This window comes from Siphateles boraxobius, unplaced genomic scaffold (assembly GCF_051911475.1).
Source record: "Siphateles boraxobius isolate OS27281-9 unplaced genomic scaffold, OSU_SipBor_1 14, whole genome shotgun sequence".
Classification (NCBI taxonomy): Eukaryota; Metazoa; Chordata; class Actinopteri; order Cypriniformes; family Leuciscidae; genus Siphateles; species Siphateles boraxobius.
In genome coordinates, this window is record NW_027508744.1 from 255,001 (window position 1) to 272,376 (window position 17,376).

The following is a 17,376-nucleotide window of genomic DNA, read 5'->3' on the forward strand; positions in this document are numbered from 1 at the left end:
ATCTGCACAGTGATTTTATAAAATCTAAATATGTTAATAAAAACAAATTACTATTAGTTATCTTATTAAATTCAATCAGGCAATCATACATTTCACAATTTTATATTTATATAGGCTATTAATGTCAAGAATTCAGAATTGCATATATACCCTACACTACAAAGAAATAATATACAATTAAATTATGCTTATTTTAAATGTATTGAGCAGGCTAGGTATAACGAAATATATTGGCTTTTAATAATATTCCAGTGCGCAAACCCATGATAACATGAAAAACAGAGCGCACACAGCGTGTATGCGCATCGTGGGATTCGCGGGGGCAGAAATGATGGGTAACACTTTACAATAATAGTAGGCTACATTACTTCAGCGCTGCGCTGCATAAGTGCGCATTTAAAAGTTCACGTCAGAAAGCGAAGAAATGTCGAGCGCACAAATCCTAGTGCGATTTGTTCCTTTGTTTCAAAGTTTTAAATTCCAGTTATTGTGCGTTTGATGCCAATTCATAGTCCAACAAGCACACGGTAGTGAGTCGTTTAAAAACAGCAGCAACAAACTCCACCAAAATAAAGTAATTTTATGCAAATGTACAGCCTTTTATCTACAGATCATGCATTATAATGTGAATATATCATATTGGAGAGAGTTTTACCGTGCATCCAAGAGGCGCGCGCGCTGTTTGAATATGAATGGAGAATGACTGACAGCCGCAGAGGAGGGAAAACGAGTTTCCTACTTTAATGATGTAAGTAGACTTCTGTCCCTCACATTAATCCGTGGAATGACTTCAGATGACTTTGTCACCCAAACTGACGTGAAAAAAGCGGGAGGCGCCGAAAAGCGCGCTGTTTGCATCCCTGCTTGTCAAAACGTGGCAAAGACACATCAAAAAGCTGCTGTAACAATATACTGTAACCATTTGGCACTTAAAAAGCACGTCACGACACATAATTCCCCGTCTTCTTTTACTAAAGAATATTTTTGACTTATTTATGAAATGCATAACTGATTCTACTAAAATTTATACTGGTCATTGGGGTGGCCAGTGGGGTGGCCAGGAGTCGCCCGCTGGTGGCGCCACTGTGTGTGTGTGTGTGTGTGTGTGTGAGGAGAACAGAGCGAGAGAACAACTGGCACTGGAGCTGCACAGGGCTGAAGGTGTGTGTGTGTGTGTGTGTGTGTGTGTGTGTGTGTGTGTGTGTGTGTGTGTGTGTGTGTGTGTGTGTGTGTGTGTGTGTGTGTGTGTGTGTGTGTGTGTGTGTGTGTGTGTGTGTGTGTGTGTGTGTGTGTGTGTGTGTGTGTGAGAGGAGAACAGAGCGAGAGAACAACTGGCACTAAAGCTGCACAGGGCTGAAGGTGTGTGTGTGAGAGTGTGTGTGTGTGTGTGTGAGGAGAACAGAGCGAGAGAACAACTGGCACTGGAGCTGCACAGGGCTGAAGGTGTGTGTGTGTGTGTGTGTGTGTGTGTGTGTGTGTGTGTGTGTGTGTGTGTGTGTGTGTGTGTGTGTGTGTGTGTGTGTGTGTGTGTGTGTGTGTGTGTGTGTGTGTGTGTGTGTGTGTGTGTGTGTGTGTGTGTGTGTGTGTGTGAGAGGAGAACAGAGCGAGAGAACAACTGGCACTAAAGCTGCACAGGGCTGAAGGTGTGTGTGTGAGAGTGTGTGTGTGTGTGTGTGAGGAGAACAGAGCGAGAGAACAACTGGCACTGGAGCTGCACAGGGCTGAAGGTGTGTGTGTGTGTGTGTGTGTGTGTGTGTGTGTGTGTGTGTGTGTGTGTGTGAGAGGAGAACAGAGCGAGAGAACAACTGGCACTAAAGCTGCACAGGGCTGAAGGTGTGTGTGTGAGAGTGTGTGTGTGTGTGTGTGTGTGTGAGGAGAACAGAGCGAGAGAACAACTGGCACTGGAGCTGCACAGGGCTGAAGGTGTGTGTGTGAGAGTGTGTGTGTGTGTGTGTGAGGAGAACAGAGCGAGAGAACAACTGGCACTGGAGCTGCACAGGGCTGAAGGTGTGTGTGTGTGTGTGTGTGTGTGTGTGTGTGTGTGTGTGTGTGTGTGTGTGTGTGAGAGGAGAACAGAGCGAGAGAACAACTGGCACTAAAGCTGCACAGGGCTGAAGGTGTGTGTGTGAGAGTGTGTGTGTGTGTGTGTGAGGAGAACAGAGCGAGAGAACAACTGGCACTGGAGCTGCACAGGGCTGAAGGTGTGTGTGTGTGTGTGTGTGTGTGTGTGTGTGTGTGTGTGTGTGTGTGTGTGTGTGTGTGTGTGTGTGTGTGTGTGTGTGTGTGTGTGTGTGTGTGTGTGTGTGTGTGTGTGAGAGGAGAACAGAGCGAGAGAACAACTGGCACTAAAGCTGCACAGGGCTGAAGGTGTGTGTGTGAGAGTGTGTGTGTGTGTGTGTGTGTGTGAGGAGAACAGAGCGAGAGAACAACTGGCACTGGAGCTGCACAGGGCTGAAGGTGTGTGTGTGTGTGTGTGTGAGAGTGTGTATTTGAGGATGTGAAGAGGATCCGTGTGTGTTGGTAGAAGGTGAGTGTGTGAAAGAGGTGTGCTGTGTTTGTGTGTACACAGTGTGTATCATAACCCTTACAGTCAGTGTGAAGCTGCTCTACTCTCACTGTGTGTAAAATAAGGGTCAGTTTTCTCTTCCCAAGAAGATCAGGACAGTTGGTTGATTAGTTGGTGTGTGTGTGTGTGTGTGTGTCTGTTTGTTTGTGACAGCACTGGCTGGTACTTCAGCAAACACACACACACACACACACACACACCCCAACAGCTGGACATTCAGAGATGTTTCAAACAGACCATCATCATCAGTGCGTTGTCATGGTTACACTCTTTTGTTTTACTCATTTCCTTTGTGTTCGGTGGAAACTGGCCGATCGTAAACGCTTGCCGGAGCTTTAGACTGTCTCTCGTTTCTGTTTACGACTAAATGTTTACCATAGTCATTTCACAACACCGTGCGATCGCAGGTCACATGATCACATGTGTGTGTGACGGATTGTGTAGAGTGTTTTTCCAGCGTGATGTTTGCTGTGATGTCATTAATCTGTCATTAAACACTTGTGATGTTTCAGTCATCTGTTGCTTGGCTGTTTTCAGCTTAAAGCAGGAGTGGTGTTCAGGGCTCAATACTTTTAGGCACCAGCCGAATTGCCTAGATACCATCGAGTTTCAAAAAATTAAAAATTTCCAAATTTAAGACACCAGAACATCCAGGATTCATATATAAATAGTTGTTTTGCGGTTTAATATTCTCACTTTTGCAACATTTCATTTGAGAGAAACTCTCATCACAGAAGAAGCTCTACACGACAACCCGTCAAATAAAAATTTGGTTTGACTTCAAAAAACTGCGATAAAATAATTGTATTAACTTATTTTTATAATTTATTAATTGATTTATAATTTTAACAGTAAACCTCTGTAGTTTAGCACCTGTTTGGCAAACATTTAAAGGGCTTGTTTAATTTTAATTTGAATAAAAGATAAATTAATGTTTATCAGAATCAGAAATATTTATTGATCCCCGAGGGGAAATTCTGTGTCACAATTGCACATCTGTCGAGGCATAAGGAAAATAATAGTAATAAAAAGTAGATAGATAAAGAGTATATAATATAAAAGTATAAATATAAAGAAAAAATTGTGGTGTGTGGGTATGTACAATATTTACATTATTTAGAATTATTATGGTGCAATAAATAGCAGCAAAGAATATTGCACATTAATTATTTAGTATTTACTTATTTACCTCAATACCTAAATATTAAATGTGGTTTAAAGCCTTCATTTGATTACCAGACAAATTTAAATACACATCATCACAGAATTTCTATTTATAAAAACAGCACTGTTATTGTATACAAACTCATAAATTAAGTTGTTTGTATGAATTCAATTCATTAGATGTGTTTTTGATTAAACCATTAAAATGGAATGTGGACCAAATAAAATGGAAAAGCGCAGAAATTGCTAAAATAAAAATTTCGAAAACAAAAAAAATATTGAGAATGTAATTTTTGTTAAACTGTAAATAATTTGCTGTTAAATTGAACAAGTTTTATTATTTCAATTAATTACACATGCTTTTTGATTTATACAGTTTTATTTAACCATCCAGAAAAATTTAACAGAAAAATAAAAAAATCGGAATGCAGAAAAATGAAAACAGGAAAACGAGCTCATATTAAACGAGGAGTGTTTTAACGACTGCATTTCCAGCTCTCATGGTTTCCTCTCTTCTGCTGTAATATTATCGGTTCAGGAACCGCTATGGACGCCGCGGTGTCGGGATCGTTAGTGTGATGGGGTTCGTTTAGGTGCGGCGTGTTCTACTGAAATTAGTCTTTAATAGTTTTAATGCTTTAAATTGTCTTGACCTCAATTTTTAATAAACCTCTTAATCTCTCACACGAATGAGCCGGTGTTTGAGTTTAAACGAGATCGTCTGCAAACATCCCTGTTCTCGTCTGTCTGATCATCTTTTACTTTTTTTATTTTCTTTACTGGGTGTGTCTGTGTGTGTGTGTGTGTGTGTGTGTGTGTCTGTGTGTGTGTGTGTGTCTGTGTCTGTGTGTCTGTGTGTCTGTGTCTGTGTGTGTGTGTGTATTATATTATTCTGCCTGCATGTCTGAACTGTGAGTGTGTGTGTGTTATATTATTCTGCCTGTAAGTCTGAAGCGGCTGCTGATTCTGTCCAAATACAGCAAACTTTGTTCTTACATGTGTGTGTGAAGCTCTTTTGTTAGTCTGATCGCTCACCGCGGCCTCATTTCATTTGTAAATTACCTTAAAGAGTGTCAGATCTGTGTTGTTAAATATTCATGAGTTACTAGTGCATTCCTGTGTCTGAAGAGTGACGAACTCTCTGTGTATGTGTATGTGTGTGTGTGTGTGTGTGTTTGTGTTTGTGTGTGTGTGTGTGTGTGTGTGTGTGTGTGTGTGTGTGTGTGTGTGTGTGTGTGTGTTATTAAACACTGCGAAACTCAAGCTTTTCTCCACCGTGAGCTTCACTAGTGACTGTAAAACTAGCTGGAAATAAGTTTGTCCCGAATGGATTTCAGAAGTTCCAAGTCTCGTCCTTCAATTTTTGTTTTCCTCATAAAAGTTGTTTAACACACTTAAAGATGTTAATGGTGGAGTTGAAAGAATGTTGATTCATATTTTTCCTGCAGTGAGAATCAGTGATCTGTAACTGATTCAGGGCAGAAATGCATTGTCGTCGAGTTCAGACCCTGTTAACCAAATAGAGCCTGACGTGTGTGTGTGTGTGTGTGGCCTTTTTTCAAATCTGTGTGGTGTTTCATTCAGCTGGAGTTTCTCTTGTCTGTCCTTCATCCCACATGCAAATCTGTGTGTGTTGTATTTTACTTTGGAAGATTTATTTTTAGAGATTTTTTTATCAGCTGTGTGTGTGTGTGTGTTTGTGTTTGTGAGAGAGTGTTTCTGGGTGTGTCCTAAACCACCGCAATCTGTAAATGCTGTAACCTTATCATGATAGCTGTAAACCAGCTGGTAAGTGTATGAGAGTGTGTGTGTGTGTGTGAGAGAGAGAGTGTTTCTGAGTGTGTCCTAAACCACCGCAATCTGTAAATGCTGTAACTGTGTAATCATGACAGTAGCTGATCGACTGATGTGTGTGTGTGTGTGTGTGTGTGCCAGGAGTGATTGACAGCTACAGCGGCGAGCGGGAGGCTCTGGAGCAGCAGTTGCGCGAGCGGGTCGATCTGCAGCTTCAGCTGGAGCAGGAGTTGTGTGTGACGGGCCTCAGACTGAGGGAACTGGAGGAGGAGCGCCAGCAGATCCAGGACCAGCGTCAGCTCTTGTCCCGCCAGCAGGAGGCGCTGAGAGACGGGGCCGGGGCCCCAGAGCTGCGTACGTCACCAACACACACTCGCTGACGTTACATGTCACGCTCAACACACACTCGCTGACGAGACGTCACGCTCAACACACACTCGCTGACGTTACATGTCACGCTCAACGCACACTCGCTGACGTTACATGTCACGCTCAACACACACTCGCTGACGATACATATGTCACGCTCAACACACACTAGCTGACGATACATGTCACGCTCAACACACACTCGCTGACGTTACATGTCACGCTCAACACACACTCGCTGACGATACATATGTCACGCTCAACACACACTCGCTGACGATACATATGTCACGCTCAACACACACTCGCTGACGATACATATGTCACGCTCAACACACACTCGCTGACGATACATATGTCACGCTCAACACACACTCGTTGACGATACATATGTCACGCTCAACACACACTCGCTGACGATACATATGTCACGCTCAACGCACACTCGCTGACGTTACATATGTCACGCTCAACGCACACTCGCTGACGTTACATGTCACGCTCAACACACACTCGCTGACGATACATATGTCACGCTCAACGCACACTCGCTGACGTTACATATGTCACGCTCAACGCACACTCGCTGACGTTACATGTCACGCTCAACACACACTCGCTGACGATACATATGTCACGCTCAACACACACTAGCTGACGATACATGTCACGCTCAACACACACTCGCTGACGTTACATGTCACGCTCAACACACACTCGCTGACGATACATGTCACGCTCAACACACACTCGCTGACGATACATATGTCACGCTCAACACACACTAGCTGACGTTACATATGTCATGCTCAACACACACTAGCTGACGTTACATACGTCCCGCTCAACACACACTCGCTGACGTTACATACGTCCCGCTCAACACACACCCACTGACGATACATGTCACACTCAACACACACCCGCTGACGATACATGTCACACTCAACGTACACTCGCTGACGTTACATACGTCCCGCTCAACACACACCCGCTGACGTTACATGTCACGCTCAACACACACTCTCTGACGTTACATGTCACGCTCAACACACACTCGCTGACGATACATATGTCACGCTCAACACACACTAGCTGACGTTACATATGTCATGCTCAACACACACTAGCTGACGTTACATACGTCCCGCTCAACACACACTCGCTGACGTTACATGTCACGCTCAACACACACTCGCTGACGTTACATGTCACGCTCAACACACACTCGCTGACGTTACATGTCACGCTCAACACACACTAGCTGACGATACATGTCACACTCAACGTACACTCGCTGATGTTACATATGTCACGCTCAACACACACTAGCTGACATTACATACGTCCCGCTCAACACACACTCGCTGACGTTACATGTCACGCTCAACACACACTCGCTGACGTTACATGTCACGCTCAACACACACTCGCTGACGATACATGTCACGCTCAACACACACTCGCTGACGTTACATGTCACGCTCAACACACACTCGCTGACGATACATGTCACGCTCAACACACACTAGCTGACATTACATACGTCCCGCTCAACACACACTCGCTGACGTTACATGTCACGCTCAACACACACCCGCTGACGTTACATGTCACGCTCAACACACACTCGCTGACGTTACATGTCACGCTCAACACACACTCGCTGACGATACATGTCACGCTCAACACACACTCGCTGACGATACATATGTCACGCTCAACACACACTAGCTGACGTTACATATGTCATGCTCAACACACACTAGCTGACGTTACATACGTCCCGCTCAACACACACTCGCTGACGTTACATACGTCCCGCTCAACACACACCCACTGACGATACATGTCACACTCAACACACACCCGCTGACGATACATGTCACACTCAACGTACACTCGCTGACGTTACATACGTCCCGCTCAACACACACCCGCTGACGTTACATGTCACGCTCAACACACACTCTCTGACGTTACATGTCACGCTCAACACACACTCGCTGACGATACATATGTCACGCTCAACACACACTAGCTGACGTTACATATGTCATGCTCAACACACACTAGCTGACGTTACATACGTCCCGCTCAACACACACTCGCTGACGTTACATGTCACGCTCAACACACACTCGCTGACGTTACATGTCACGCTCAACACACACTCGCTGACGTTACATGTCACGCTCAACACACACTAGCTGACGATACATGTCACACTCAACGTACACTCGCTGATGTTACATATGTCACGCTCAACACACACTAGCTGACATTACATACGTCCCGCTCAACACACACTCGCTGACGTTACATGTCACGCTCAACACACACTCGCTGACGTTACATGTCACGCTCAACACACACTCGCTGACGATACATGTCACGCTCAACACACACTCGCTGACGTTACATGTCACGCTCAACACACACTCGCTGACGATACATGTCACGCTCAACACACACTAGCTGACATTACATACGTCCCGCTCAACACACACTCGCTGACGTTACATGTCACGCTCAACACACACCCGCTGACGTTACATGTCACGCTCAACACACACTCGCTGACGTTACATGTCACGCTCAACACACACTCGCTGACGATACATGTCACGCTCAACACACACTCGCTGATGTTACATGCGTCACGCTCAAAACACACTCGCTGACGCTCAACACACACTCGCTGACGTTACATGTCACGCTCAACACACAATTGCTGACGTTACATACGTCACGCTCAACACACACTCGCTGACGTTACATACGTCACGCTCAACACACACTCGCTGACGTTACATATGTCACGCTCAACACACCCGCTGACGTTACATGTCACGCTCAACACACACTCGCTGACGCTCAACACACACTCGCTGACGTTACATGTCACGCTCAACACACACTCGCTGACGTTACATACGTCACGCTCAACACACACTCGCTGACGTTACATACGTCACGCTCAACACACACTCGCTGACGTTACATATGTCACGCTCAACACACACTCGCTGACGTTACATATGTCACGCTCAACACACCCGCTGACGTTACATGTCACGCTCAACACACACTCGCTGACGTTACATATGTCACGCTCAACACACACTCGCTGACGTTACATGTCACGCTCAACACACACTCGCTGACGTTACATATGTAACTCTCAACACACACTCGCTGACGTTACATATGTCACGCTCAACGTACACTCGCTGACGTTACATATGTCACGCTCAACACACACTCGCTGACGTTACATATGTCACGCTCAACGTACACTCGCTGATGTTACATGCGTGAAACGCGTGACGTGACGCTCAACACACAACCCAAGTTGATACTGAAATGTTAAAAATGTGAGGCTTTGAGCACTGTTGAGCTGAATCATAAACCCCTCTGATTGGCTGTTGTGTTCACGAGCTCATCGGACATGTCTGTGATTGGCTACAATGATCAGCGTTTGAAAGCACAAGAAGCGTCTATCAGCGGACCGGTCCTGTTCTCAAACACTCGCGCGTGTGTGTGAGTGTGTGTAAGCACTCGCTGAAGCCAATCATTGTAACCAATCACAGACATATCCGATGAGCTCGTGAACTCAACGGCCAATCAGAGGTGTTTATGATTCAACAGCGCTCAAAGCCTCACATTTTTAATGTTTCAGTTTCGACTTGACAACACTACAGTGATGAACACTGAAGCTGAAGGGGTTGATGGGTAAATTCAGAGTATGATTAACTTGTGATTTATTTCTTTATAGGTTGTATCAGTATTCACTCTCAAGGCCTTTTCACACTGAACATGAATCTTCACCATGACAAGATGCTAAATTACGCAATGCTAGTGGCGATCCGAACAGTATATTAGATTTTATGGATTATTTTTTCTGTTTTCATTTTAACCTCAGTTAAAGTAGTAATTTTGTTGTTTTTGTCATTTGTATAAGCTTTTTTTTTATGTCTTTATAGTTTTTATTAATTTTAAGATCAGTTTTAGTTATTTTAGTACAAGTTAAACTAAACTAAATAAAAATGGAAAATGTTTCGTTGGCAACTAGCTAAAATAAAATAAGTTAAAGGTTTTTTTACATTTAATTTATTTATTATTATGTTTATTTTATTTCAAGTAACAACATTTTTTTTTAGGTTCAGTTATAAAATAACTATGAAAAATGTATTAAAGTAATACAAATTCTGATTTTGAATGTAGTTAAACTTAAAACTTTTTAAGTGTACGTTTTTCATCTAATTTAATTCAATTAACTAAAAAACTGGTTACACTTCATTAGATGTCATTGTTACACTGTAATTTTGAATTTAAGTACTGCGTAATATGAACTACTTACTATATTATTAGGATTAGGGTTTGGTTGAGGGTTATTTGCATTTAATTATGCATAATTTATAGTTTTACACTGTAAAATAAGTGTTACCACAATTTTTTATAATTTTAATTTTAGCTAAATATAACAACCCTGCAATCAAGCACCCCCCCCCCCCCCACACACACACACACACACACACACCAATGTATTAAAACACGCCTTTCTTTCGCTCACGTGTGGAATGTCTCCAGATCTCTGTGGGTGTGATCAGCTCAGGTGTGATCAGGCCTCAGAACGAGAGTGTGTATGAAGTGCCAAACCCCCGCAGAAGACGCTTCTAACCGATGCTGTCACGTCTTCATGTTCTGCCCTCTTTTCTCCTGTATTTGCATGATGAACGTGTTGTTTTCACTCTCTCTTTCCTCAGGACTAGTTGAGGCTGCTCTTGACGCAGCACCTGAAGCAGGTGTGTGTGTGTGTGTGTGTGTGTGTGTGTGTGTGTTCACAAGCTGCATGGCCGGCACGTCTCTGATCGATACACCAGTAACTGGAGCTTTGCTTGCTTTGGGCTCCGGCTGATCGACTAACCGCTGCCTCGATGGCTTTAACATCACACACACTGACTAACCGCTGCCTCGATGGCTTTAACATCACACACACTGACTAACCGCTGCCTCGATGGCTTTAACATCACACACACTGACTAACCGCTGCCTCGATGGCTTTAACATCACACACACTGACTAACCGCTGCCTCGATGGCTTTAACATCACACACACTGACTAACCGCTGCCTCGATGGCTTTAACATCACACACACTGACTAACCGCTGCCTCGATGGCTTTAACATCACACACACTGACTAACCGCTGCCTCGATGGCTTTAACATCACACACACTGACTAACCGCTGCCTCGATGGCTTTAACATCACACACACTGACTAACCGCTGCCTCGATGGCTTTAACATCCCACACACTGACTAACCGCTGCCTCGATGGCTTTAACATCCCACACACTGACTAACCGCTGCCTCGATGGCTTTAACATCCCACACACTGACTGCTGAAACACTAGCATGGTTGTTAACTGGCGCTAACAGGTGTATCTGGTGTGACTCCTGATTGAACAGCCGTCTCAACATGTGCAACAACAACTTCACTACAGGATTATGGATGGAATAGTATAGTTCACCGAAAAAGTTTTTTTTTATAATAATTTATAATAAAACAAAATAAACACTAATATAATTATAATTATATATACAGGTGCTGGTCATATAATTAGAATATCATCAAAAAGTTGATTTATTTCAGTAATTCCATTCAAAAAGTTAAATTTGGATATTATATTCATTCTTTACACAGACTGATACATTTCAAATGTTTATTTCATTTAATTGCGATGATTAAAACTAACAACTAATGAAAATCCCAAATTCAGTATCTCCGAAAATTAGAATATTACTTAAGACCAATACAAAAAAAGGATTTTTAGAAATGTTGTACAACTGAAAAGTATGAACATGAAAAGTATGAGCATGTACAGCACTCAATACTTAGTTGGGGCTCCTTTTGCCTGAATTACTGCAGCGATGCGGCGTGGCATGGAGTCGATCAGTCTGTGGCACTGCTCAGGTGTTATGAGAGCCCAGGTTGCTCTGATAGTGGCCTTCAGCTCTTCTGCATTGTTGGGTCTGGCGTATCGCATCTTCCTCTACACAGTACCCCATAGAATTTCTATAAGGGTAGAGGTCAGGCCAGTTTGCTGGCCAATTAAGAACAGGGATACCATGGTCCTTAAACCAGGTACTGGTAGCTTTGGCACTGTGTGCAGGTGCCAAGTCCTGTTGGAAAATGAAATCTGCATCTCCATAAAGTTATTCAGCAGCAGGAAGCATGAAGTGCTCTAAAACTTCCTGGTAGACTGCTGCGTTGACCTTGAACCTCAGAAAACACAGTGGACCAACACCAGCAGATGACATGGTACCCCAAACCATCACTGACTGTGGAAATTTTACACTGGACTTCAAGCAACGTGGATTCTGTGCCTCTCCTCTCTTCCTCCAGACTCTGGGACCTTGATTTCCAAAGGAAATGCAAAATTTACTTTCCTCAGAAAAAATAACTTTGGACCACTCAGCAGCAGTCCAGTCCTTTTTGTCTTTAGCCCAGGCGAGACGCTTCTGACGCTGTGTCTTGTTCAAGAGTGGCTTGACACAAGGAATGCGACAGCTGAAACCCATGTCTTGCATACGTCTGTGCGTGGTGGTTCTTGAAGCACTGACTCCAGCTGCAGTCCACTTTTTGTGAATCTCGCCCACATTTTTGAATGGGTTTTGTTACACAATCCTCTCCAGGGTGCGGTTATCCCTATTGCTTGTACACTTTTTTCTACCACATCTTTTCCTTCCCTTCGCCTCTCTATTAATGTGCTTGGACACAGAGCTCTGTGAACAGCCAGCCTCTTAAGCAATGACCTTTTGTGTCTTGCCCTCCTTGTGCAAGATGTCAATGGCCGTCTTTTGGACAGCTGTCAGGTCCGCAGTCTTCCCCATGATTGTGTAGCCTACAGAACTAGACTGAGAGACCATTTAAAGGCTTTTGCAGGTGTTTTGAGTTAATTAGCTGATTAGAGTGTGGCACCAGGTGTCTTCAATATTGAACCTTTTCACAATATTCAAATTTTCTGAGATACTGATTTTGGGGTTTTCATTAGTTGTCAGTTATAATCATCAAAATTAAAAGGAATGAACACTTGAAATGTATCAGTCTGTGTGTAATGAATGAATATAATATCGAAATTTCACTTTTTGAATGGAATTACTGAAATAAATCAACTTTTTGATGATATTCTAATTATATGTCCAGCACCTGGATATATACACTGCCGTTCAAAAGTTTGGGGTCGGTACGATTTTTTATGTTTTTTAAAGAAGTCTCTTCTGCTCACCGAGGCTGCATTTATTTGATTAAAAATACAAAAAAAAAAAAACCCTGTAATATTGTGAAATATTATTTCAATGTAAATCAGCTGTTTTCTATGTGAATATATAGTAAAGTGTAATTTATTCCTGTGATCAAAGCTGAATTTTCAGCATCATTACTCCAGTCTTCTGTGTCACATGATCCTTCAGAAATCACTATAATATGATGATTTGATGCTCAAGAAACATTTATGATTATTATCAGTGTTGAAAAAGTGACAATAAATATTTTATAATGTTACAAAAGATTCTAATTCAAATGAATTAAATAGAACTTTCTATTCCCCAAAGAATCCTGAAAAAACAATTGTACACAACTGTTTTCAACACTGATAATAATCATAAATGTTTCTTGATCATCAAATCATCATATTATAGTGATTTCTGAAGGATCATGTGACACTGAAGACTGGAGTAATGATGCTGAAAATTCAGCTTTGATCACAGGAATAAATTACACTTTACTGTATATTCACATAGAAAACAGCTGATTTACATTGGAAAAATATTTCACAATATTACAGTTGTTATTTTTATTTTTAATCAAATAAATGCAACTTCCAGAAATCTTACAGATCCAAACTTTTGAACGGCAGTGTGCTTTTATTTTCAATACCCAATTTAACTTGATTAAACTCGATAAACTGTGTGTCTGCACTGGACTGATGGCTGTTCAATGAGGGACACGTTTCTTTTTCCTTTTCCTTTCTTTTTTGCCTGTGCACTTTTATCCCCCGTCCTCCTGCACCGTGGGTTCGTGCGCTGGTTGCTGACCTGATCATGTGATCCTGGATCGAACGGGAATGGGAACGGTTGTGGGAAACGGGGAAATGTCTTCTTTCCATGTGCCATATACAGTTGGATGCCAAAGTGGAGAACTGCAGAGAACATTCACTAATAAAACATGTCATCTTCATATTTCATGCCAAAATCAAAAGAACAAAATATGAAACTATATTTTGCATAAAGAAAATTAAGCCTTTTTTTGTTATTAAATTGATTGATTCTTTTAAAATTATTATTTAGCAATTAAGCAGTGTTATTTTAGTATTATTTGTATACCATCAAGTAGCTTTAATTTTGTATGCTCAGTTTCCGTTTTAATTCATTTTTTGCTGGTTTTTTTTTATATATACATCCAATTTTTTTCTTAGTTTTAGCCATTTTAGTACTTCAACTTTATTATTTTATTTAGTTGCAAATGCAACATTTCTAAGTTTTTTTAAAGTAAGATTTTTTTCTAATATTTAATTTTTCATATTTTTAGTTTTAGTCAGCAATAACAACACTGCAATTAAGCACATTTTCCCTAAAAACAATTATTTAATTTAACGTCTATTTTCTTCTGTTTTTTAAAAATTATTTTCATAGCAATTAAGCAGTATTATTTAAGGATTCATTTTATACCATCATGATATTTATTTATATTTTTAAGTAGCTTTTTTCTGTTTCAATTTTAGTCTGTTATAGTAATTGTGCTTTTGTCATTTTTATTATTATGTTTTTTTTTCTGTTTAGCCTTCATTTTATTTCACTCTTAGTTTTAGTAAATAGTAAAAAGTAGTACTTCAACTTGAACTTGTTTATTTCAGTAAGTTGAAAAGGCAACATAAAAAAAATAATTCTAAAAAGATTTTAATTTAACTTTTTCTTCTAATATTTAAATAGTTTGTTTCTTTTGATTTTGTGGTTAAATATGATCGGAACATGACGAGTTTTATGAGATTTACAGTTTATTTTGTAAAAAAATTGTTTTGATCAAAGTCCATCAAAACTATTGCTCAGTTTATAAACTCTTTAGAGCTTTTATGAAGAACTCTGGTAATTCTTTAATTCGTTGAATTAAAAACAGTGTATGAATCTCTGAAGCGGCTCCATTATTGTCACGGGTCGAGCGCTCCCGACCGCTCTCCTAAGCGTGTGTGTGTGTGTCCTCACGTGTGTGTGTGTGTGTCCTCAGACCTGCTGGAGGAGACGGAGAAGCTGATGCTGGAGAAGGTGGAGGTGCAGCGGCAGGCGCAGAAGGAGAGTGTGGAGCTGCAGCTGCAGGTGAAGCACCTGGAGGCGGAGCTTGAGGATCAGGTGATGCGCGTGCAGGAGCTCCAGGACACGAGCCGGTCCGAGCGAAACGACCTGCGTCAGCAGATCCAGGCCTTGGAGAAACAGCTGGAGAACAACCGCAGGTTCATGGACGTGAGTCAGGTTTCCTCATCATGTCGTTCATTACACGTTTTTTCCAGGCGGCGACCTTCCCGTCTCTCTCGAATCAACACAGAAGTGAGTTAAACTGCAGTTCATCGACTGACCACTAGAGACCGGCTGCAAAAGAGACTCAATCACATAAACCCGCATGTTAAAATGCCCAACTTTACAGCAGAAAAAAACATGTTTACAGCCTGGTGCAAAAAGTGGTTTTGGTCTATTATAAAGCAATAATCCCTGCGAAGGCGTGTTTTACAGTGAATTTAGAACAGCTAAGGGGCGTTGTTAGCTACGACGCGGAGCTGTTCTAAATTCACTGTAAAACACGCCTTCGTGGGGCTTATTGCTTTTATAAAACGGTTATTCATTGTAATATTTATTTTATTCATAAAATAAACACCAGCAACAAAAAATATAACGTTATAACAAATGTATTCCTCCGCCAAGCAATGTAGTTCCAAAGAGGTTGCCAAGCAACACATGCAGCAACAAAGCATCACAAACGGCAGTTGCGCAGTAACACGGATGTAATGCGCTCACAGGTGTGTGTTTGTTGAGTAATTTACAACGGCTTCGAACGCGGCTCAACCAATCAGAATCAAGGACCGGAAATATCCGTTTTTACAAAGCAAATTTTGCCCTTCATAACGACTGTGAGGGGGTGAATTTTTTTATAACTCATCCGTTTAAATTATATTAAGCCTTAAAAGTTGTGCATAATTAAGGGCGTGGCCACTTGAGTGACAGGTGGATTGCCGCTGATGTCACTACTAGCGGTTTGTCTGCTGTGTTTTAGCGTCACGTCACCTCGGCTAATCCGCCTCGCTGCACATGTTCGTTTATCCGGGAGTGTCACTGCCAAGATGGCGACGGCCGGCTCCGCCCACTTTGGGCTTCAAAAATGCTCTACAGAAACACTACGAGGTCACTCACACTACGCCCATATTTTATTTACAGTCGATGGTTTTTTCCTAACCAGCCATTGAAAAACACATGTTGGTCAGACACTATTATTTTTTTCCCATTATTTTCATGGCAATTAAGCATTTCTTTTAGTATTATTTTTATACCATTAAGTAGCTTTCATTTTGTATATTTTCTCTGAAGTTTAGTTATGTGCTATTATTTTTATATTTATATTTTTTTCTTTGTTTTTGTCATTTTGTAAGTTTTTGTCTGATTTTGAACAGTTCGTCTCTTGGATTTCATCAGGACCTTAAGAGTGTTACATCATCCGAATGGCTCAAGTGTGACGTGTTTGTGCTCTTCTGCTTATCAGGAACAAGCCGCGGACAGGGAACACGAGCGCGACGTCTTTCAGTTGGAGATTCACAACCTGGAGCAGCAGCTGAAGAACCCGCCCAAAACAGGAACCGGAAGTGACCGCAGGGACCGAGAGGTACGACACCCGATCGCTTGGCCTGAAGCCTCCAGCTAGTTTCACTCACGCCTTTAGTCCTCAGACAATGAGCTTGTGTTCTCTCTGCCGGACTGATATCAGCTCAAACACACACAGCACCTCACAGAACAGCAGAGCAACTCTAAAAACCAGCAGGAATACAAATCAGTCTTAATAAATAGTCAGTTTAAAGTCATAAACTCATCGTAACCAATTGACCCTTAGCAAAGACCCGCCCCCCTTAGTTACTGTCGCTAAGTCCGACAAGCTACGCCGCTCTCACGCACACACCATGTTCTCACGCAGTGAAAAATACATTGCGGATCAGAGAGGAGACTGACAATACGCTGACAGAAAGGACAGACCAGGTTACTTTTCGGTTACTTTGATATTAAACATAATAAACAAAGTCTCACCTTTAAAATTTGGTCATTTTTAAAAAGAAATGTAAAAAATAAATACTGTTTTGTGGCTCTTCAATGTGTCGGGACAGATCGCTGTAGAGCCTCAGTTAAATCTGCTCGTGAACCGATCATCTCTTCCTTCTAGTTCA

General features: G+C 41.9%; 1 protein-coding gene across 2 annotated transcripts in view; it reads left to right on the forward strand.

The window, feature by feature from the left end:
• Positions 1-17,376, forward strand: part of akap9 (A kinase (PRKA) anchor protein 9) — a 134,001-nt gene that overhangs the window by 66,729 nt on the left and 49,896 nt on the right. For both annotated transcript variants that reach the window (XM_077230145.1, XM_077230146.1), the window contains 4 exons: positions 5,666-5,878; positions 10,663-10,701; positions 15,183-15,415; positions 16,704-16,823. In XM_077230145.1, the coding sequence (XP_077086260.1) occupies positions 5,666-5,878; positions 10,663-10,701; positions 15,183-15,415; positions 16,704-16,823 (605 nt within the window). The remainder of the gene's footprint in view (positions 1-5,665; positions 5,879-10,662; positions 10,702-15,182; positions 15,416-16,703; positions 16,824-17,376) is intronic.